Source organism: Diceros bicornis, chromosome 1 (genome assembly GCF_020826845.1).
Source record: "Diceros bicornis minor isolate mBicDic1 chromosome 1, mDicBic1.mat.cur, whole genome shotgun sequence".
NCBI lineage: Eukaryota > Metazoa > Chordata > Mammalia > Perissodactyla > Rhinocerotidae > Diceros > Diceros bicornis.
In genome coordinates this window covers 68,128,152-68,152,442 of record NC_080740.1, presented here as the reverse complement: position 1 = coordinate 68,152,442, position 24,291 = coordinate 68,128,152, and the positions used below count along the sequence as shown (strand labels likewise).

At 45.9% G+C, this 24,291-nt stretch overlaps 1 protein-coding gene across 1 annotated transcript in view; it reads left to right on the top strand.

The window, feature by feature from the left end:
* The window catches only part of CCDC69 (coiled-coil domain containing 69), a 43,217-nt gene extending 19,324 nt beyond the window's left edge, over positions 1-23,893 (top strand). The window contains exons 3-10 of the mRNA XM_058550268.1: positions 6,067-6,136; positions 8,665-8,771; positions 9,268-9,355; positions 18,133-18,206; positions 19,257-19,358; positions 19,854-19,973; positions 20,871-20,968; positions 21,723-23,893. Of these exons, the coding sequence (XP_058406251.1) occupies positions 6,067-6,136; positions 8,665-8,771; positions 9,268-9,355; positions 18,133-18,206; positions 19,257-19,358; positions 19,854-19,973; positions 20,871-20,968; positions 21,723-21,900 (837 nt within the window). The 3' untranslated portion in view covers positions 21,901-23,893. The remainder of the gene's footprint in view (positions 1-6,066; positions 6,137-8,664; positions 8,772-9,267; positions 9,356-18,132; positions 18,207-19,256; positions 19,359-19,853; positions 19,974-20,870; positions 20,969-21,722) is intronic.
* The last annotated feature ends 398 nt before the right edge of the window (positions 23,894-24,291 follow it).

Here is a 24,291-nt window from a genome sequence, read left to right as displayed (position 1 = left end):
TGATGGGGGACAGGAGAAGGTGGGCTCTAGGGAGAAAGAAAAGGAACATTCTCTATTGGAAAGCCTTTCTGCGGGCCTCTCCATCTGTGACCAAGGGGTGGGGCCCTGCACTCGAGGCCTTCCCGACTGTCTGCGTGGTCTGGCTCCGCAGGTGTTCAAGAGGGAAGTGGTTCTGTCCTCCCCTGAGATGTCTCATCAGTCGGTCAGATAGGAGCAATGGAGACCACATCCGCCCCTGACGTGGGGTGCTCTGGCAGCGTTGCAGGTGTTCAGAGACTAGGCGGCGCCCAGGCATAGCGGAGTGGGGCAGGCTGGCGCTGGGGCCTTTAAATCGGTTGTACAGTCACATTGCTCTCCTCCAGGCAGGCAGTGGGCTATGCTGACGCCACACTGTATAATATGAACCAGTTGAACTAAACCTTTAGCGCCCCAGCAGTGTGAAAATGAAATCAAGTTCTGGCATTACTTAGGCAAAATACTTCCACCCATCTTAGAGATGAGGATGCTGAGTCTCCATGTGAGCAGCTGTGATTTGGGTGTGAACGCTAGCATTTCTCAGCAGCCCTCAGCATTTAGGCCCTTCCTTTCCTCTCCTGAGGCCCTAGGGGGGCCCCTGGGGCCCCCTCCCCTACCCCCTTCCTGCCTCTACCTCAGCCAATGGGCTCTGCTGTGATGGTTCAGATTCCGAAACTGCCGGGGCTGGGGCCCCACCCAGGCTGAGTCCAGACACCGGAAAGGCAGCTCTGATACTGCCGAGGGCTGTGACCTGAGCCCCAGCTCCGCCTGGAATCTGGATTCTCTTAGAGCTCTGCTCCCTTGCTTTGTGGTCTCTGACAAGTTACTGCCCAGGCCCCCTCTGGGCCTCAGTTCTTCCATCTAGAAATAGGAGGTGGGGACCGGAATAAACTATCTCCAGGGGCCCTTCCAACCCTGTCTTCTGGGTCCCAGTCAGCCTTCCTCGGCCGAGATGGGTGCGATAGAACTATGTGGCCAAGGGAAGCCAGGGCTGTGGGGGACTTCTGGGGACAGGGAGGAGCTGAACTCTTAAGGGTCCTTGGATTACTAAATTCTCTAGGCTAAGCAGGAATAATGAGGACCTGCACCCTAGCACTCAATCAGAAATACACAAAGCCTTGAAGGCCCACGAAAAGGAGGGAGTGATGGTCCCTAAAGCGAGGTTAGACCAAGTGTCTTCAGGAAAGGCTGAGCCATCCTCAGGGTTACTCTTGGCTTCCTTCCCAGTAGGATTCCCAAGGCAGGAATAGCTGGGCAGCTTCTGCCCGAGTTGCTTCTGCCTTACTCACGCTTGCCTGGTGGGGCTCAGAATTTGAGGGAAGTTAAGGAGTCTATTCCAAAGGCTTGGGGATGACAGAAATTCACCTCAAAGTACTGCAACCTGAATAATACTCAGCAGAGCCCTCTGAGGCTCTGTTAAGGCTGGTGGGTTTTACATACCACCTGCACTACTGCACTGGTTAAACGCTTTATGCTTACTGGAAGGCTTTACTTGCTGAACATCAGGGATACGTTATAGAATTAGACTGTGCAATTGAGGGTCCTCTGAGATCACTTAGTTTAACCTGCAAAATGAAGTGTACCTCTTCGTGCGTGCTACCAGTGACAGAGAGCTCACTATCACCACCACACCCCACTTTCTGACAGGGCAGCCTCCTCTGTTTGGGATAGTTCTGAAATTCTTCTTCATGTTGAACTGAGACTTCTCCTTGAAGCTTCCAGTCCTTGGCCACAACTCTGCCCTCCAAGGCAGTGGACCACACACCAGTGGCTTCTACCTCGTGACAGTCCTACAGAGAACGGCCAGGTTCTCTTTGGCTGTTCTTGAGGCTGACCAGCTGTTGTTCTGTTAACAGTCCCTCCTGTGATTTGGTTTTGAGTCTCTTTCCACATCCCTTCAATTCCTTTTGGACACCTTCCCATTTGTCAGTTTATGCTCCAAAATGCGAGCATATTCGAGGGGGTCTCACCAGGCCCAGTCTGAACCTGTCTGTCTTCTCCTCAGCTCTTGACACCGTCCTCCTGCTCTGCCCTGACTCTGTGTGCTAGGGCAGCCGTGTCCTACTGCAGACCAGATTTGCTTTGGGGTGAACCCAGAGCAGGACTCTGGTCTGCTAGACAACAAGGAGCTGGTCCCAGAACTGTGTGTGTCACCAAGTTATAGGGGCCCTATTTCCAGCCTTCTTAGTTGAAGGGCTGCCCTGGCGTTCAGGACTGAGAAGAACTTCTGTTCCAACCCTGACCCATCACAGATAGAAAAAGAGAGGTCCGGAGAGGGGAAGGGACTTCCCTAAAGTCACACAGTAAAGCTGGAACCCGGGTCTCATGGCCTGTCCCCCAGTCCTGGGTTCCCCTACATCCCGTGCTGCCAGCTGCCACCTCCGTAGCTTTCTTCTCCCAAGTCTCCGTTGACTCAGGAAGCTGCCATCCCTCTTCCAGAGCTCAGTCCGGATACCCCGCCCAGCCCTAGGCCTCCCCGGCTCTGCTCCTGGAAGGGGAAATTCTTGTGTCCCCCCCCAGCTCCTGTCCTCTCCACTGCAGGGTGAACTCTGTGCCATGACCCCTGAGGAGGAAACTGCCAGGGCTCCAACCTGGGGATTTCCTTGCAGTGGTTGCTTATCAATTCCTGCTCAGCGCTGAGCTGTGTCTTTAGGCTTTTGTGAACATCAGAGTCGCCTGGATAGATTGGTAGACTGGTGCTTCTCAGCACACACACCACCCTCGGATTCTGTAGGCCTAGAACTGAACTATTTGTCATGCTGGGATGGTCTTGAACACATGGGTAGCATGTTGGGGCTAAGAGCACAATAGGTTGTTCTGGTTTGGTTTTGACCTAGCAAATTTGCCAACATTTTTTAAAAAGTGATGCTATTCCGTGTTGGCAAGGTTGCAGTGAAGCTGGCCTTCTTGTGTGCTATTAGTGAGTGAGTTAATTGACAGAACCTTTCTGGAGGATGGAGCTGGAATTTCAGATGTGTAAAAAATCTCACAAATCAGTATGTTCACTAAAGCATAATTTGGAAATTTAAAAATGGAAAGAATCTAAATACTCAACAGCAGATTAATGATTAAATTCATCCAGAAGGATGTAATATTTGACTCATTAAAATTAATATATTTACAGAATATTTAATGCCATGGAGTAAAATGCTCATAGTATATTTGAAGAAGTAAGATATAAGGAAGTATATGTAATATTCCAATAACGAATAAATATGTATATTACTCGCTACTGCTATAATTGCAAAAGGATGTTTACAAATATTTAAATGTGAAGACAATGACGAGGAGGATGGTAGATTGAGGAGAGACTGTGCTGTCTTGAATGTCATTCTGAGCGAGTTATCCTAGGGGTGGTTTTGTCAGGATCTGGGGGCCTGAGCGCACGGCCACGTCCTGCCCGTGGTCGGGAATCTCTTAGTGGAGAGGAGTTTTCACTTGTCTGTAGTTGTTACTGGGGAGAAGACGGCTCTCATGAGCTTTATGATCTTAGTTCAAGAACCTGAGGCCTCTGGCAGCCAAAGAAATCTACCAGAGCATTGTGGGCTCTTTGTTCTTGCCATGGTTTTCAAACATAAAGTAATAAACTTATGCAATGTTTAAACTCTTAGAATATGCCAGACATTATAGGCACATTATCTTACCTAACCCTTAAAATGACCTCGTGGGGAAACCAAGGGTTGGAGAGGCCATACAGTCACACATGTTGGATTTAGGAGTCGAATCCAGATCTGGGTGATTCTAGAATCTGAATTCTTAACCACACTGCTCCCGTCTCGAATGTTGTGAGACCTGGTTCTGATGCTGATTTTGACATCCAGGCACCATGTGACCGTGTCTTATCTTACCTTCTGGAGCTTCAGTCCGCTCACAGGTAATAACCCTTGCCTTACAGTGCTGTGAGAGGAGCTGAGACCAGACACTCAGAGTTTGAACGCCATGGGGATCGTTGGGTTACACTAAGACCTCCTCACCTCCACTTCACAAAGGAGGGAGCAGGAGCTCAGAGGAGGGAAGAGATTTGTCCAAGTATGTGGACAGAGCCAGACTGGAATTCAGGAATTCTCACTCCCATAAAAACGTTGCCCACATTAGTGCAACCAGGGGTGGCAACAGGGACGAGACAACCATTTGTGTTATCTCCCTCCTTCCTCCAGCCCAGGGTGGAGAGGCTGGCTCCTGTCACTTCCCCAGATTCCTGCGTTGACAGCTTCCCTGGATTGTGCCTGGGCCAGGCAGCCCCTCTCCCCTGGGCAGGAAGGGCCCAGTCTTCACAGGGTGGACGGAGAGCTCCACTGTCAGACATGCCCAGCCGCTGAGGGGATTTGGGGCACCAGGGTCTGGGGGAGCTGCCATATCTCTCTCGGTTTGCCAGAGGCTCTCACTGTGCCAGGCTCTGTGCCTGTGGGGCAGGAGCAGAATGTTCTAGAAGCCTGCCCTTGATTTATCTTCCCTCCCCAACCACAAGTATGCTTTCGAGCTGCATTTCAGTTATTCTTGAGTTCAGGAAATTTTCAATCATTTTTATTCTAATAATTACTTTTAAAAATCTGTGACCACAGTAAAAAGTAAAGTTTTTCTTTTACAGTGATCATTTTCATAGGCTGACTTATTTCTAAAAGTGTTTCTTAAAATGGGGTTTAGAATATCCTTTTAAAAAAAAAAAAATCTTGAAAGATATACAAAAGGGCTTAAATTTTTTTTTCCACCCCACATCCTGGTCCAGTGTCCAGGGCCAGACCCTGAGCAACTTTTCACCTATCTGGCGTGAAATGAGAAGTTTGAAGGTGTGAGCGTGTGGGTAACGCTGAGTAAGGATGCTGGTTCCCTTTCCTGGAAGAACTGTCTTTAGCTTTGCTTACTGTACTGTGGAAGGTTAAAATGTCCTCTATTTTATGAAATGACAGTGATAGTCTGTAAACAATTTTTTCAGCATCCTTGCCCATCAACCCATATCAACTCTCCTATTTAAAAATATTATTTATGGAGGTCAGCCTGGTGGCATAGTGGTTAAGTTTTCACGCTCCGCTTTTGTGGCCGGGGGTTCACAGGTTTGGATCCTTGGTGCGGACCTACACACCGCTCATCAGGCCATGCTGCGGCGGCATCCCACATGCAAAATAGAGGAAGATTGGCACAGATGTTAGCTCAGGGCCACTCTTCCTCATCAAAAAAAATATATATATATATATATATATATAATGTATGGAAACTGAGAATCTGGGAGCCCTGATACTGCTCTGTGGCACAGAAAGCCCTTTCGCATTAGTTCTGTTCTGTGATCAGATTCAACCAACACTGGCCAAGGTTGGTTAAAATGCCCACTAGGTACGGCTCAAATACTAGACTCTGCCAGTTATCCCCTAATCTACCTTGATCAGGTCCTGACCTGCCTCAGCCTTCTCATCTTTAAATTGGGGGTATTCATATTTCCCAGAGTCCTTCTGAAGATTAGCTGAGATAGTGTAGAGAAGACAGCATAGTGCCCGGTACAGGCTGATTACAGTATCTCACCCCCATCTGTCAAGGGAAGTACTACTGTCTCCTCATATTGGGGGAACAGCCTTTTCTAACAGAGAACAAGCGTGGTAAAACCATGGCGTGAGCTCTGATGCTCTGCCCCCATACAGGGAACTTGGCTGGACGTTGTGGTGGCCACAGGCCCTGAGAGGAAAGAGGACTTGCCTCTGAACTGGGGGAGTCACTGGGGTGAGGGTGATAGCAGAAGGCCTGGTTGAAGAAGGTAGAGGTGCCCCATGGCTGGTGGCAGGAGCCAGACCACAAGAATCTAAGGAGAGGTCAGCCGGCATCAAACCCCCTGCTGAGGGTTTCCCTAGCCAAGATGAGAAATCCGGCTCTGGGACCCTTCCCCGCAGAGGGAGTGCTGTCTTGGGATGGTGAGGGAGGCAGCCTAAGTGGACTGGGCACAGGGCAGGGTCTGGCATAGCTGGAAGTCCTGGCTTGCCTTTGGAAGAATCCTACTATAGCATCCATCCTCACATTGACCTCCTACCCTCTACCTTCACCTCGTTGTTGCCACATTTCTTCCAGAGGCGCCAAGAATGGGATCAGCGACCTAAACCAGAACCACAGGAACTAGGTCCCCTCAATGGAGACACTGGTAAGTAGCCAGCCCTATACATGCCCTCCCCGATGTCCATGAGGTTTCCTACTTTATAATCAACACAGGTGATATAGCTATTTAATTATCTCATGAGATCTTAGGGAGGTTACATTAATAGGAGCATCATGTCTGAAATCAGGAAGGTGATAATCCTGACCTGTACTTCCCTGTTCCCGGTTGTTGATACCACAGCTGTAGCACTGAGTTTATTTCTGGAAAGTACATTTTCAGAGTAATCCAGGAAAATTGGAGGGAGTACAGTAGAGAAAGATCAGGCTGGTGAGGAATCTGGAAACCATGTCCTGTAAAGAACAGTTAAAGGAACAGAGGATGTTCTACCTGGAAAGAAGATGCTGCAATAAAACACAACAGTTCTCTCCAAGTATCTGAAATGCCCTCATGGAGAAGAAAGATGAGCCTTGTTCAGTGTGACCCAGAGGTCAACTAGAGCCCCGAGGCGGCAGGAACAGGCAGGCAGAAGTCAAGTTCAATCTCAAAGGATTTTTTCTGTGGTTGTTGGTTTAAAACCATCAGAGTGACATAGTAATAGATGAGCTCTTCATCTCTGAGAGTGTTTAATTACAGCCTGGAGGCTGTCAGTGATATTGTAGATGAGGTCCAAGTACCACATAAGCAATTGGACCAGAATTCAGAGGTTCCCCAATCTGCTATACATAAGAAGTACCTGGGTAGGGGCCGGCCCCGTGGCTTACCGGTTAAGTGCATGCGCTCCACTACTGGCGGCCCGGGTTCGGATCCCGGGCGCGTACCGATGCACCGCTTCTCCGGCCATGCTGAGGCCGCGTCCCACATACAGCAACTAGAAGGATGTGCAGCTATGACATACAACTATCTACTGGGGCTTTGGGGGAAAAATAAATAAATAAAATCTTAAAAAAAAAAAAAAAAAGAAGTACCTGGGGGAACTTCAGAGATGCAGATCCTGGGGCCCCACCACAGACCAATGAAGTGAGACTCTCTGGGAGGGGAGCTGAAGGATCTGCATTGTAAGTGATGATGTATCTTTTTAATAAGCTTCTCTCCAGCTGGAACCAGCCCGGTACTGGTCTCGGGGACCAACGTCTGGGGCCATGAGCCAAATGATTTATGAGAGTCCGGGGCCCTCTGATCTTGACCACTGCCACCCCCAGGACCCAGGGCATGACTCACTCCTCCTCCTGTGCTGATGGACTGACCACAGAGTCAGCTTCTCCTTCCCGGCCCCTTTCCTCACATTTCTCCTCATACTTTTTGCCAGACCCTCCCCATGGAGCTCTGTAATAATAATATCAACATTAATAATAATGCAAACAGCACTAGTATTAGCCTCTAATGCTTGTCGTGAGCAGCGATGAATACTTAATGAACAATAAAGAACATTCATTGAGCATCTCCAAGTGCCTGGCACTACACTTACTTTTTGTGTGTCAGCAGGCAGAGTAAGGTGGCTGTCAGGAGTGTCTGCCGTGGGATCAGACTGTGTAGGTTCATAGCTCCTCCCCCCGATTGTGAACTGAGTGATCTTGGGCAAGTTGCCTAACTTCCCTGTCCCTCGGTTTCCTCATCTGTGAAATAGGTATAATCATAGTACCCACCACACTGAGTTGGTGTGAGGATGGAGTGAATAATACCTGTGAGGCCTGTTCCTGGGCATGGTAAGCTCTCAGTGTTCCTTACCTGCTGTTACTATTTTTATTGCCATTGTTTTCTGATTTAATCATCTCAAGAGCCCCATGAGGAAGGTATTATTATCCTGATTTCACATTTTGGGTAACTGAGGCACAGAGAGAATGGGTCACTGCCTTAGGTCATACCCAGTGCCTGTCAGACCCCGAGTAGCATTGGCGGGGCCTGTTCTGGAGTTTCCTTGAGCGAGCGCTAGGCTTCCTGTTTGCATCTCCTTCCCGCTCGCAGCAGCTCCTCTACCTCCAGCTGGGAGATGCTGAAGGTGAGAGGTCACATGCTCAGACACTCACAGGCTCCCCCAGCAGGTAAGGCGCATGATGAAGTGGCCCCTTATACATGTGCTCAGTAGGGAGAGGTGAGGACTGTGGCAAAGGGCAGAGCCACATCCTGGACAAAGCGGGAGGCAGCTGCCCCCCAGCTCCGGCTCCTGGTTGACGGCACACACTGCCAGGTCTTTGGCTTCTTCAAGAAAAGTTGGAAATCTCTATTAAGTAAAAGCTACCCAGTTATTTTAAAAAATTGTCTTCCCTCTTTTTCTATTTTTTTCAAAGAGTTTCAGATCAGCAACTAATTTTTCGGTAGGGCAAATAGAACATCTTCCTGGGCTGAATCTGTCCTGCGAGTTACCAGCTCTGCCGTAGGTGCTAGGGGCCAGAAGGAGACCCTGAAGGAGGGTCTCCAAAGCCAGAGAGATTTGAGGGGCTGCCTCTGGAGGTTGATCCCCAAATGAAAGCATTCTTGAGGTGCAGACCAGGGTTCCCACCCCATAGCCCGGCCTCCCTCTCTGCTGGACCCTGACCCCACCTCCACTCTGTGATTTTTTGCTTCCTCACCTATAGCCACAACTGTCCAGCTCTGTGCGTCTGAGGAGGCTGAGCAGCACCAGAAGGACATAACCAGAATTCTCCAGCGACATGAAGAGGACAGGAAGAAATGGGCACAACAGGTAAGTCCGGGTGACCCCACCCCTCTCTCTTCCTCCTGCTCAGCTCACCTCACTAAATCCCAGAGTGAAGACCAGTTTCGGGCTTTATTGTTGTTGTAAGTATCTCTTACTCCTTTTGCAAAGAAGGGAGTCCTTTATCTGTTGAACAAATATTTGTAACTGCTCACATATAGTTTATCATACGCAATGAACGGTGTGGAAACACTCCAACCCAGTCGAAGGGCTTCCTACCCTGAGAGGGCATCCTCAATCCCTCTCCACCAAGAAAACTCTCTGGGATCCCCCCTTCTAAGCCCTAAAGAAGGCAGAGTTGGCCGCATCTGCCGTGTCTTGGAGGTCTTGTGCCCTCTCTGAGCACCTGTCGTTCCCATCACTCAGAAGAGGGGGTGGGACTCTCATCACCAACCTCCACAAAGCTCCAGGGGTCAGTGAGTGGATCAGCGAGGCTGCACGGAACCTACTCAATCTCATCATGCTCGGGACCTTCCGCCCCCAGGTGGAGAAAGAGAGGGAGCTAGAGCTTCGAGAGAAACTGGACGAGCAGCGAAGAGTCCTGGAGGGAGAACATGAGGAGACCCTGCAAGGTAAGGATGGAGATGCTCCAGTAGGGAGGGTGTGAATGGGTCCTTCTTCTGTCCCCACCTGCTGAGTTCACAGGGCACTCCCGCTGGCTCTCCCTCCCACCTCTGGTCCACAAGCAGTTGGCTGCTTCAGGGCTGGAGTCTGCAGCGTCCCTGGGCCTGTCCTTTGGGACGTGGCTTTAAAAGTTTGACACCAAGCTTTGTTTCACCTTAGTTGAGGGGGTTTTTTCTTTCCATTTTTAAAAGCAATTCATATTCTTTAAAGGAAATTTGGAAAATCTAGACAAACGGAATTTTTAAATATCCATATTCCTTCTCCACAATGATGACAGCTCTTACAGTTTATGGTTAGGTTGATTATTTTTTTCAAGTGATTTCTTTCCTTTTATTTGTAATGTGATCATCATAGAAAATTTAGAGTCTGTGGATTAAACAAGAAGATCTTATAGCACAGTGGTTAGGATCTCAGACTCTGCAGCCACAGTCCCTGGATTTGAATCCCAGCTCCCCCACTTACTGGCTGTATAACCTTGAAGAAGTTAGTGAACCTCATTCATAACATCTTTATGAGAATTAAATGATTTAATTTAATTTTTAGATAGATGGGATTTGGAATGGTGCCTGATATTTTGCAAGATACTTAGCAAATAATTATTGGCACTTATTATTTTATTGTTGAGGAAATTAAAATTATGTGTAATTCCACCCAGAACTAGTCACTGTTGCTCCTTTGCTATAGATCACTTTCATTTCTCTTTTGTGTATATACCTAGAGTATATACATCTATACACACATATATACTTATGGGGAAGGAGATAAATTGTTTTTTTCACTTTGAATTCTATTAACATCTTGTCATTAAACTTCTGTAACATAAATTTTGGTAACTACATAGCATTCCAGTGTATGCCCTTCTTCATTTAACTGATCCCCTTTGATTAGGCATTTAGGTAATTTCAAACTTTCACCATTGTTTATAATAGCAATGAGACTTACACTTACAAAACCCCATTTTGTAAAATCTTTGCCACCTTCATGATTTTATTGTTAGAATAACATCCTAGTAGAGTTGGTGCGGCAAAGTTTATGTATATATATTTTCTATTTTGGTAAAAAACGCATACCATAAGATTTACCATTGGTGACATTTAGTACATTCACAGTGCTCTGCAACCATCACCGCTATCCAGTTCCAGAACACTATCATCATCCTAAAGTAAACCCCTTACCCACCAAGGATACCCCCAGACTTTCTCCCCACAGCCCCTGGCACCTGCCAATCCGCTCTCTGTTTCTAGGCTTTGTCCATTGTGGACACTCATATAAATGCAGTTACACAACCTGTGGCCCCACATCTGGCTTCCTTCATCCATAATGTTTCTAAGGCTCATCCACGCTGCAGCATGCATTTGCACTCTATTCCTTTTTTTCTCCCATTTTTTAAAATTTTTCCATTCTGTTCCATTTTATGGCTGAACAATATTCCGTTGCATGGAAATACCACACTCTGTTATCCATTCCTCGGTTGATGGACACTTGGGCTGCCTCTACCCTTTGGCCCCTGTGAAGAGTGCCACTAGTACAAGCACCTGTGAACACCTGCTTTAAATTCCCCTGAGTGTACACCCAGGAGTGGATTGCTAGGTCAGATGGCAATTCTGTGCTTACGTTTTTGAGAAACCGCCAAACTGTTTTCCGCAGTGGCTGCGCCACTTTACATTCCCACCAGCAGTGTACGAGGGTTCCAGTTGCACGGCATCCTTGTCAACACTTGTTTTTTTCCGTTGATGTTGCTGCTATTATTACTATCACTATTATCATTATCATTGGGTGCAAAGTGGTATGTCATTGTGGTTTTGATTTGCATTTCCCTAATGACTAATTTTGCTGAATGTCTTCTCATGTGCTTCTTGGCCGTTTGTATATCTTCTTTGGAGAAGGTTATGTATATTTTTGATGCAACTGAAATTGACCTAGAAAGTGTTATACCAATTTTTCCTTTAGTCATCAGTAGGTCCATGACCTTTCCCCAGAATTATTTCTTTTAAAAATACAATTATGATGATTTTATATGTAAAATTTTCTATCCTGTTCTTTTCATTTAACGTTGTATCAAACATGTTTCCAAGTAATTGTGCCGCTACTAAAATGCTTATAAAGGCTGGCCCAGAGCATACATGGTTTTCCTTATTTCCCGTGTGCTAAGCATCTAGGTTTTAACTACTGTAAATAACACTCCACTAAATGTCTTTTGCATCAAGATGTGCCCACATTTCACATTATGTCCTTAGATTCCCAGAAATGGAATAACTAGAACAGAGGTCTGAACAATTTTAAGATTCTTGAAACATATTGCAACATTAGCACAAAACATTTTGAAATGGAATTGAAGCCCTTGCCCTGGGAATGTGAAGAGGTGCAATTTAATTCTAATACACCCTGTGGAACTGGGCCTGGCACTCAACCTCAGTGCAGTTTCTATATCTCTAAAATCTACCTTCCCTACCTCACAAGGCTGTTGTAGAAAAACAACTGTTCACCAAGCATTGCTTTGATATTATTTTCAGCATTATTAATATATTTATAAGAAAAATTTCCTATTGTAAAAACCCCAGAAGAGAAGGAACTACTTGTCTTGAGTTCTTTCCCTCAGTCAGAATTCTTTCATAGTTATTTTTATTTTTAATTTTTTTATAGTTATTTTTAAATTGCTTGGCACATATTAGGTGCTACATAAGCGTGTATTAAATGAGTGAATAAAACCATAGCGTGGGGGAAGTACGTAGGATTTTATTTGTTTGGGGAAAGTACACAGATAACTGGGAGAAGCTAGTGGTGGTTTTTCACATTTGATGACCCTTTGTTGTCTTTTATTTTCTACATTTATCTTTATTTTTTAAATCACCTTACAGTAAAATTGACTTTTGTTGGTGTACAGTTCCATAAATTCTAATACATGTATAGATTTATGTAACCATCAGCGTAATCTGATACAAAACAGTTCCATCACCCCAAAAACACTCTCTCAGGCCGCCCTTTTGTACTCTCATCCTCCCCCACCCCAACCCCTGCCAACCACTGATGTGTTCTCCATCACTACGGTTTTGTCTTTTTGAGGCTATTACATAAACAAAATAATACAGTATGATTTGTGTGTGTGTATGTGAGAGAGAGAGGAAGAGTGTCCCTGAGCTAACATCTGTTGCCAATCTTCCTTTGTTTTGTATGTGGGATGCCGCCACAGCATGGCTTGATGCTGTGTGTAGGTCCACACCCAGGATCCAAAGCCGTGAACCCTGGGCCACCAAAGTGGAGCACATGAACTTAACCACTACGCCACCGGGCCGGCCCCAGTATGATTTTGCTATTGGCTTCTTTCACTCATCATGATGTCTTTGAGATTCACCTGTGTTGTTGCGTGTATCAACAGTTTGCTCTTCTTCATTGCTGAGCTGTGTTCTGTTGTTTACTCATTCAGTTGTTGTAGGACATTTGGATTGTTTCCAATTTGAGGCAGTTATGAACAGAGCTCTTCTAAACATTCATGTACAGGTTTTTGTGTGGACATAGTTTCCATTTCTCTTGTGTAAATACAGAGGAGTGGGATTAATAGGTCATATAATAAATGTATGTTTAGTTTTATGAGAAATAGCTAAGCTGTTTCCCCGAGTGACCATCATTTTACATTCCCATTAGCAATGTATGAGCTCCACTGATCTTTCTTGCCAACACTTGTCAATATTTTTTATTTTAGCTGTTCTAATAGGTGTGCTGTGATATCTCATTGTGGGTTTAATTCGCGTTTCAATAATGACTAACGTTGAACATCTTTTCTTGTGCTTGTTTGTTGTCTGTATATCCTCTGGTCAAATGTCTGTTCAAATCTTTTGCCCATTTTAATTGGCTTGTTTGTTCTTACTGTTGAGTTTTGAAAGATCTTTATATATTTTTCATATGAATCCTTTGTATTTGTAAATATTTTCTCCTAGTCTGGGTGGGTTTTTTTTTGGTTTTTTTTTTTTTCGTTAGTTTAACAATGTTCTTCACAAAGAAAAGCTTTTAATTTTGGTAAATTCCAATTTATTATTTTTTTCTTTTATTATGCTTTTGGTGTCATATCCAGAAACTCTTTGCAGAACCCCAGATAAGAAAGATCTTCTATGTTGTCTTCTAAAACTTTATGGTCTTAAGTTTTACATTTAGATCTATGACCCATATAATCATGTGATTTTTCTTCTTTAGACTGTCAATATGGTTGATTACATTGATTTGAATTTCAGATAAATTAACTAACCTTGCATTCCTGGCATAAACCCCACTTGGTCATGGTGTATTATTCTTTTTATATGTTGCTGAATTTGATTTGCTAATATTCTACTGAAGATGTTTGTGTCTTTGTTCTTAGGGATATTAGTCTGTACCATCTGTCTGCTTTTAGTATCAGAGTGCAGCTTCCCTCATGGAATGAGTTGGGAAATGTCCCTTCCTATTCCATTTCTGGAAGAGATTGTATAGAGTTGGCATTATATCATTTTTAAATGTTCAGTATAATTTGCCACTGAAACCATCTGTGCTCAGACATTTCTTTTCCAGAAAGCGTTTAAGTACAAGTTCAAATTCTTTAATTGTTATAGGACTGTCCAAGTTATGTATTTTAGCTTGAGTGAATTTTGGTATTTTCTAGTTTTTCAGGAATTGATACATTTCACCTAAGTTGTCAAGTTTATGTGCATAGAATTGTTCACAGTGGTCCCTTTGTTGTAAATATTTTCTGTGTCTATAGTGATATCCCCTCTTAAGTTCCTGATATTGGTAATTTGTGCATTCTCTCCTTTTTTTTTTTGGTCACTCTTGCTTGAGGTTTATCAACTCTATTAATCCTTTCCTAGAACCAGCTTTTGGTTTCATTAATTTTTTTCCTATTGATTTCTGTTATTTTTGTTTCCTTCCTTCTGCTTGCTTGCTTTATATTTAGTTAGCTCTTCTTTTTCTGATTTATTAAACTAGAAGCTTAGATTGTTGATTTGCAAGCTTTCTCCTTTTCTAACATAAGCATTTAGTGCTATAAATTTCTCCCTAAGCACTGTACTATCTGCATCCCGCAAATTTTTGTTCAGTTCAAAATATTTTCTGATTTTTCTTGAGACTTCCTCTTTGGCTCATTGAATATTTAGAAATGTATTTCCTTCTAAGTGTTTGGAGATTTTCCAGTTCTCTTTTTGTTACTGATTTCCAGTTTGATTACGGTCAGAGGACATAGTTTGTATTTTACTTCTTTTATAATTTAAGGCTTGTTTTATGACTCAGGATATGGTCTATCTTGTGAATGTTTCGTGTGCACTTGAAAAGAATGTGTGTTCTGCTATTGTTAGGTTGTATTTTATAAATATATGGTATTTTATAAATGAATCAATTAAATCAAGTTGGTTGATGGTCTTGTTCAGTTCTATATTCTTCCTGATTTTCTGCCTACTTTTTCTACTGAATATTGAGGAATGTTGAAGTCTCCAATTATCATTGTGTATTTGTCTATTTTTCCTTTCAGTTCTGTCAGTTTTGGGTTCATATATTTTGAAGAACTATTCTTAGGTGTATAAATGTTTAGGATTTTTATGTCTCCTTGGAGAATTCATCCTTTTATCATTATGTAACGTCCTTCATCCCTGATAATCTTCTGTATTCTTAAATTTACTTCATCTGAAATTACTATAGCCACTACAGCTTTCTTTTGATTAATGTTGCTTTTCCACCTTTTACTTTTAACCTACCTGTGACATATATTTACAGTGGGTTTCTTGTAATAGCACATAACTGTTTTTGTTCTTTTTAAATCCATTCTTTTATTTGGTGTGTTTAGACCATTTAATTTAATGTAGTCGCTGATATGTTGAATTTAGGTCTGTCATTTTGGTATTTTTTTCTGTTTGTCCTCTATTTTTCCTTCCCTGCTTTCTTTTTGAGGATTTGAACACTTTTTAGTATTCCATTTTAATTTACCTATTGTCTCTTTTACTATATCTCTTTGTATTTATATATATTTAGGGATTGCTCTAAGAATTAGAATATATGTAACATCTACTTAGCATTAATATTCTACTACTCCAAGTGGAATTTACTATCACGTAGGTCCCTCTATCCTCTCCCCTTTTTGTTATTCTTGTCTTATTATTACATCTACATACATTGAATACCCCATCAGACAATGTTATAATTTTTGCCTTTAAGCATCAATCATGTTTTAAAGAGCTCAAGGGAAGAGGAACAGTCTATTATATTTACCCAGTTCTGTCGTTCTTCCTACATTTCTCAAGTTCCAAGTTTCCCTCTGGTATCATTTGCCTTCTCTCAGAAGAATTTCCTTGAGAAATTCTTTTACAGCAGGTCTGCTGGTGATGAATTCCTTTAGTGTTCCTTCATCTGAGAATGTCTTTATTTCGTCTTCTTTCCTGAAGGATATTTTCACTAGATATAGGATTCTAGATTTAAAGTTCCTTTATTTCAGCAGTTTTAAAATGTTTTCATTCCTTCTAGTCTCAAGGTTTCTAATGAGAAATCCACAATAATTCAAACTGTTGTTTCCTCTAAGTAATGCATCATTTTTCTCTAGTTCTGTTCTAGATTTTTTCTTTGTCATTAGTTTTCGGAAATGATGTCTCTGGGTGTGAATTTCTTTGGGTTTATTTTGTTTGGGGTTCAGTGAGCATCTTTGATCTGTAGGTTTATGTTTTGCCAGATATGGGAAGCACTCAGCCATCTTTCTTCAAATACTTTTTCTGCGCTACACTCTTTCTCTTCTCTTTCTGAGACTCTGATGATGCAAATGGTAGACATTTTGGAATTGTCTTACAGGTCCCTGAGGCTCTGTTCATTTTTTTCCATTATTTTTTCTCACTGTTGTTCAGATTGGATAATCTCTCTTGGTATATCTTCAACTTCACTAGCTCTTTCCTATGTCATCTGTATTCTGCTATTGAGCCCACCCAGTGAGGTTTTTTTTTTTCATGTATTGTATTTTTTAGTTTTAAAATTTCCTTTTGGTTCTTTCTTAATATCTTCTTTTTTTTTTTTTTTAAAGATTTTATTTATTTATTTTTTTCCCCCCAAAGCCCCAGTAGATAGTTGTGTGTCATAGCTGCACATCCTTCTAGTTGCTGCATGTGGGACGCGGCCTCAGCATGGCCAGAGAAGCAGCGCGTCGGTGCGAGCCCGGGATCCGAACCCGGGTCGCCAGCAGTGGAGCGTGCTCACTCAACCACTAAGCCACGGGGCCAGCCCTTCTTAATATCTTCTATTTTTTTGCTAAGACTTTCCATTTTTCCATTCTATTCAAGAGTGTCCACTCTTACTTCATGGAGCATTTTTATAATAGCTGTCTGATAGTCTCTGTTAATAATTCTAGCATCTGTGGCATCTCCGCGTTGGCATCTGTTGAATGTCTTTTCTCAGGCAAGTTGACATTTTCCTGCCTCTTTATATGCTGAGTATTTAGGACTGCATGCTGAGCAATTTTGGATTTGTATGCTGAGCCATTTTGGACTCATATGCTGAGCGATTTTGTATCATATCCTGGACATTTTGAATATTTGAATACATGAGATTCTGGGCCTTGTTTAAATCTACTGGTTCAGTGGTACTTCGAACTCTGGTCTTCTCGCCCAGTCTGCCTGCTACCATTTACTTTCAGAGTCTGAAGACAGCTGCTGCATTCATTCTGTCCAGGTTTTATGGCTACATTCATAGGACAGACTAGACAGAGTGTGCTTCCTCCATCTTCCTGGAACCAGCACTTGTCTCCATAGGCAAATTAATTAGGCAGATTAGGCCCATAATTTTTAAAAGTTAAGTAATTTTTATATAGCTGATCTTATCAAGTTTTGACAGCTCTATCACATTTATATTACTAAATGTTCTTTTCTCTGTGTCACTGCCCACTGTGACACAGGCCCCTTGTGGATCTGGGCCTTTGGCTGTATTAAGCTTTCCTTTCCTGTCCTCTCTGTCCTATTTCCCATCCCACCCATTGATTGGTCATTTCCCTATTGTCATCTTTCAGCTGAGACAAGGTTGGAATTTTCCAAAAGGAACTTTGTAAAGGAGGTGGGATGAAAAATATAACTCTATTGATTTGGAGAGTGATGACAAGTCCAGCTCTGCACAGCACTACCCAGCCTAGAAAGCCCTTGCCTGTCCTTGTCTCACCCCTTAGAGACAACTAGGCCAGGCTTATTGACCCATCTCACATTGATGACTTTTAAATATTTCAAGTGCTCTCCTCAAGGTTTCTCAGTGTTGAAGAAGCAGAATCAGGACCAGGTAGATTTCCTGGCCCCAAATGCACTTACTGCAGCTTTGTGCCATGGTTTGACAATCATTAAATTTAAAAAATTTAATGATTTAATAATTTGCCTAACCTAGCTTACAAGACATTGACCCTATGCGTTATCCATGGCTTGCTGTGGTCTGAGATGAGCAAGCTTTCTGCAAGAACTTTGGATCTTAGCCTCAATGAGGTGTGGGTGGCACTCACAATCTGGTAGGGTTCACAGTCCCTCCAGGATATAATTTGTTTCCATTTCCATGAGCTTTTATTAAATATCTACTATATTTTTGGCACAGCCCCAAGCCCAGATAGAAGGAAGAATAAGAATGTTCTCAGATTCCTGGCCCCTATGGGCCCCAAATGGTCACCTGGGCTCTCTGGCCGACATGGGACCTGCCAGAAGGCTTTAGGGTGAAGTGTCTGGGTGTGTGAGCTCACAGAGGTCTCCTTTCCCTACAGTCCTCCGGGCCTCATATGAGCAGGAGAAAGAAGCCCTTACCCACTCCTTCCAGGAGGCCAAGGCATCCCTGCAGGTGAGAGAGGTTGGGCCGTGTCAGTCTCTGTGAGAGCAGGGGAGGACCTGCAGGAAAGCAGCTTGGAGCCAAAGCTGCCAAACCTGATGGCTTCCACCTGGGTGTGAGGGACAGAGGTGATTGTCTTCCATGTATCCAGGCCCCTTGATGTGGTGGCCAGACTATTTGCTCAAGAGACTTGGTTTGAGATTAGGGTTGGCCTATTTTTCCAAAGACTGTTGGGAGGATCTTGGAGACTTCACAGGCCAGGTGCCACAGCGTGATTAGACTGGTGGCTGGGTGCACAGGGACCTGTGGAGGCGTGCGTGAAAGAAGGCATCTGACCCAATGTGGCTGATCAGGGATTTCCTAGAGGGAGTGAGATCTAAGCTGGAACCTGAAGGATGGGTTCTTGCAATTCTTCAGATGAAGAAGGGTAGGAAGGTGCCTTAGGCAGAAAAACAGCGCATCAAAAGGCATAGAGGGAAGTGGAAACAATATGGAATGCCCGCGGAACTGAAACAAGTCCAAGATGCGCAGGGCGTAGAGCGTGGGTGGGAGAGAGAGGCTAGAGAGTAGGCAAAGGCCAAATGGTGGGAGCCTGGGAGCCCTGTTGAGAGGTTGCACGCTTTCCTAAAGGTAATGGGCAAGGTTTAGGTGGAGAGAATTCTTGGCAGGGGAAGAGTATGGAGACAAGAACACACCTTGCAATTGGAGGAGTGATGAGGTGTTTTGGTGCAGGAGAAGGGGTGTAAGGGGAGCAGTGGGAGCTGAGACTGGGAAAGCGCACTGAGCCTGGTTTGGATGCACTTTGAATGCCAAGCTAACGCTGGCCTTGAATACCAAGACATTGTCCCCAAGGATGTGGAGAGTCATTAAAGGCTTTATAACAAGAGCTGGAGTTGGTGTTTCAAGCAATGGTTGAAGTAGTTTAAGCCTGCATTGTCAGGTAGGGTAGAGTGAAGACAGACTGAAGAACCCAAAACTGATCCCCCTCTGGGATGTGGAGATGTCCACCTACAGCCGTTATGAACCAGGCTTTGATCATCTCCTTCCTGCCCCCTTCTCCAGGAGACCATTGATGGACTGACCTCCCAGCTGGAGGCCTTCCAGGCCAAGATGAAGAGAGTAGAGGAGTCCATTCTGAGCCGAGACTATAAGAAGCACATCCAGGTAGGTGGCAGTACACCTAGGGGTCTTTCCTTCTTGAATTTCCAGGGAGGTCAGGGTCTGGGCAACAGGAAAGGCTAGTCTCTCTTCAAGGATAGGGCTCAGATCTGACACTCTTACCTTCACAATGGCCTGGAAGTAACAGGATCCCCATGTCACTGAGGGGGAAAGTAAGGCTCCGAGAGAGGCATATGGCATAGTAAAGTGCTTGGGCTCTGGAGTCAGAGAGAACTAGGTGCAAAAAGAAAACCTGCCACTTAGCACCATCTTAACCCATCTGAACCAGGGTGTCCTCATCTGTGAAGGTACTAGTGCACGCCTCAAGGGGTGTTGTTAGGATAGAGTGAGATAAAGCATACTAAGCACTTACCATGGGCCAAGAGAGGGAGGTGCCTTGTGTAAGGCAAACAGTGTGTTGGAGGCAGAATGTGGAGGAGGGAGATAGCCCATGCACCTCTGCCTGCTGCTCTGATGAGGTCACTCTGTGTCCCTGTCTAGGATTACGGGAGCCCTAGCCAGTTCTGGGAGCAGGAGCTGGAGAGCTTGCACTTTGTCATCGAGATGAAGAATGAGCGTATTCATGAGCTAGACAAGCGGCTGATCCTCATGGAAACAGTGGTACGTGGGTGGAAGCGGCTGGGGGATGCAGCTCAGGCTTGTGCTTTCTGGGCATTTCTTCTATCAAGTGTGCAGAGGGAAGGCCACAGCCTGATCCACACCAGCTTTGACCTGCCACCCACGCTAGCCCTGGAGGCGGCTGAGGCTGGTCTGTGGCCTGTCTGGGTCAAGCCGTGGCCCCTTCTCATCTGGGTCCTGCGCTTTTCTTGGCTACTCCGGTTGCTGTAACTTGGGTGACACCAGGGAAGGTAGCTTGACTGAGCAGGAGGGGCTGGCAGATGTCACATGTCAGGCAGGGGCTGAGGAAGGAGGGAAGGCTGAAAAATCAGACAGATATGAGAGGCCAGAGTCAGCAAGGACAGGCCTGGGGAGTGATGGGCATTGAGGACACGGGTGGCTTTGTCTCTAGGAGAAGGGAGCCTTTGGGAACCTAGGGTTGAATCCAGAAATTATGTTGCTCTGGAAGAAGGCTCCCTGGCCTCATGTGTGCCACACAACCCATGTTTTAATCAGACCGTCTCAAATGTTCCCTATAAATTTTGTTCAGCCATTTTTGTGAAATAGCATAACAGACACACAATTATTTATATTTATAGAGATTATATCTTCTGACTTTTGGAGAACCAAAAATATCCTTTCTCTTATGAACTGATGGAGATATTAGATGATAGTGGCTGTATTCTTTTTTCAACGTTCTCATGTGGGAAAATTAAAAACTGGCAGCCCTATGTTCACTCCTTAGTTGTATTTTTTAGGTAATCTTATTGCTTCATGAAATGTAACATCTGGTCTAGAATGAATCAGTGCTTTCAGTGACCACAGATAAGAGGGAGGTGATGGCACGCATTGTGCCGCATGAGTTTGGTGGCTCTCTGAGCTCATTCTGATTTGCTACAGAAAGAAAAAAACCTGATGTTGGAGGAGAAAATCACCACCCTGCAACAGGAGAATGAGGACCTCCACGTCCGAGGCCGCAACCAGATGGTTGTGTCCAGGTAGCTGTCCCCCTGCCTCCTTTCCTCCCATCCCCCACCCTTTTTGCCAAAAGCCCCAGTCGGGAGAGTCTCAGAGAAGCCAGGGGGATGGATTGACAGGTGGGCCCAGGCCTGTCTGGGGAATGTTGTTCCTCTTTCCTTGGGAGTCAGGAATCCCAAAGGACCAGCTCTGCCAGGAAACCTGTCTCAATGCCCTGGTTAGTATCTGTTTGTCCCCATCCCTGAGTGGGCCTTATGGGAAAGCCCAGTCCAGGAAGACGGAACAGGAAACTTACAGCTCAAGAGGCCTCATGAATGAATAAATGTACATGAATGAATGAATCAGTTCTAAGGGCTTAGTAAATGAGAGGTAAGAGCATGTGTCAGACATAATTTATTGACTGTATATTATCTCATCTAACTTTATAGTTACTCAAAGAGCTGGATCCTATTATTATCATTCCCATTTTATGAATTTACAAAATTCAGAAGAAACTGAAATTTGGCAAGAGTGAACAGCTTGTCCAGGGTCACACAGCTAAGTGTGGAGCAGATTTGAACCCAGAGCTGTCTGCCCGTGCGGGCCACACTCCTTGGTCCGTGGACTGAATTGCCTCTGGGGTACAGGCAAATGATGGGGGATGGGGGACCCTAGGGCAGGCTGGTGGCCCATCTAAGGCAGGCTTCCTAGAGGAATGGGTTTGTCTCTGCAGTCGCCGGAGGCCCCGAGAGGCTGTTCCCGGTAGGCAACCCTGGGCTCTGTCTGCATTCACAGGCAGCTCTCGGAGGACCTGCTTCTCGCCCGCGAGGCCATGGAGAAGGAGGCACAGTTACGGCAACAGCTCCAGCAGGAGAAGGAGGAGCTGCTGTACCGGGTCCTCGGGGCCGAGGCCTCCCCCACCTTCCCGCTGGCCTCTGTCACCCCCACAGAGGTCTCCTTCCTGGCCACATAGGCTCCGGGTCTGGGCCCCCTATGATGCCTGTGGTCGAGCTCCCCACCAAGGACTTTCCAGAGAAGACAGCAGGAGCCTCCCCTTTTCCCAGGAGGGGACAAGGACGGGAGTGAGATGGGGAGGCAGGGCGTGTGCCCAGTGAGCCCTGGGGGCTTGGGCCACGTAGAATCACCCATGGGGCTTTGGAGGCCCCCAGAAGCGCCTTCCCTTGAGTTGGCCCAGGGAACAAGCAAGAGGAGACCTTTCCTCCCTCTCCCTTCTGTCTGTCCAGTTGGGGAAGTTGTGAAGCTTTTCCCAGGGGCAGCCTGTGCCACTTTGGCCATCTGACAAAGAGGGGACAATCCCCTGGTCCTAACTTGTCAGCTGTGCTGCCAACTCATCAGCTGACTCATCAACTTCCCCCAGATGTTCCCACTTCCACCCTGGCCTTCTCTCTGCCTCAGTTTATTGCTCCTCTAAAATGGTTGAGGGAACTGAAGAAATGACTCTTGGTCACTACAGTGCCCCGTTCTAGGATTGTCTGAAAGTCAGACTAGGGGCTAGAGACAGGGTAGGAAGTGGGCCAAACCCTGTGAATCAAACTGGGAAAAGTAAGGGGGTCACTGGAGGCCCTTGAAGCTGGCAGTGCCAGGGAGCCAACCCAGCCAAGGCAGGAGCTGGGCAGGCCGTCGGGCATGCCCCTGCTCCCGGTCCCAGAGTCTGGTTAGCCCAGGGATGATGGCCAGAGCTGCTCCTCCTGGACCAGGCAAGGCTCACTCTCCAGCTCTCCTGGACCCTCAGTCTCAGTGCCGCCTAGTGGGTCTGAGTACACACACCAGCGAGAGCAGGATCCTCATCCCTGTACAGATGAGGAAACCGAGGTGGGAAGCATGGCCCACAGAGCCACGACTAGGACCTCCTCTGTCATCCAGGTCTCGTCTTCTGCTTTTTCTTCCTCCCCAGGCTCTGGGAAGATCAGATCTGTGACTTAGTCTTTCTCCTGCTCCCTCTACCTGCCCCCACCCGCTTCCGGTCTCTTTCATTCCTGTCTTCCACCTTAATTCCTTTTACCACCCCTGACGGAGACCCATAGAACCCATCAGAGAAAGGGGTGGTGGAGGAACGAGCCTCAGCAGGCCTGTCCAGCCCTGACTGTCTGTGGACTTAAGATTCTTCTCAGGAAGCTCTGGGGACTATGACAGTAACCCCCCCCCCCACCCCGGAATAGAGCATTTTAATGAAATGCTCTCACATACACCTCCCTCCCCTGCTCTGCATAAGATCCTTGAGGCAGGTTCTTATCCCTCTTTAGCAGCAGAGCAAACTAAGATCACAGGAGCCAAAGGGCCTTGCCTGAGGTCCCCCAGCTGCAGCTCTAGGCCCTGGACCGGCACTCAGGGAAAGTCAATCACTAGAGCCGAGGTTTCCTCCGTCATCCCAGACTGCCCTCTTCATTCCCCCGGGCCTGGTCTTCATCCATTTCTAGTGCTGGGAGTTCAGCTGTGACTCTGCCTCTCCGGCCCTGGGCAAAGAGGTTATCCAGGAGGCTTGGGGACAGCTCTGGAGTGAAGCACACGTGGACTTCTTCATGCAGCTTTGAAGGCTGCCTGAACTTTAATAGGCATGACCAAGAAAAGCATCAGTGGTCAAGTATTTTGGGAAATTCTAGGTTCAGTTAACTTAAACAGATCTGCAAACTGCAGGACTTGTCAGAACCTTTAATAAGCTAATGTGTCCTGCAAAGTCCCGAGAAGGAAGCAAAGCGTCCAGCATTTCCTAAACTTCTTTGACCAAGTTTCTACCCCAACCGGAGCACTAGAGGCTGCAGAATGCACTTTAGAAAGCATTGTTTTACTTGAGAGGGGCCAGGCTAGAGAAGGGGCAAGTTACGGGAAGTAGGGTTTCCCACAGGTAGCCTGTGGTGGATGTGAGGAGATAAACTGTGGTCATAGCCTTACCCTGGGGCAGACAAGCTATGGAAACTAAAAAGAACACGTGGTATCGTGGTATCATATGTACCTGGCCTCTGTTTTCCTGGGAGAGGGAGAAGGTGGGTCCTCACTGAGGACCTCCGCTGGGGGCGGGGATCACGGAGGAGTAAGTCCTGGGGCTGGGTGACTCACCAGCGGTTCTGGGCCCCCTCCTCGGGTACTGGCGCCCAGTGCCCCCGCTCTGCCCAGCCTCGGAGTGAGCCGGGGTTGGAGTGAAGGCTGGCTTGAAAGTCAGGGCTTGGAGTGAGGCCACCAGGTTGAAGCGAGGGGTGAAAGCAGTGATGGGCTGGCGGAGCGTAAGGGGTGAATGCGAAGGTTCTTTCTGCTCTGTGGGGAGACCTCCTTAGCATCAGAAACACTGACATTCACAAAGTCACCTATCCCTGTTTCTGCCCATTGCTGCACTCCCGGCTGCCTGCAG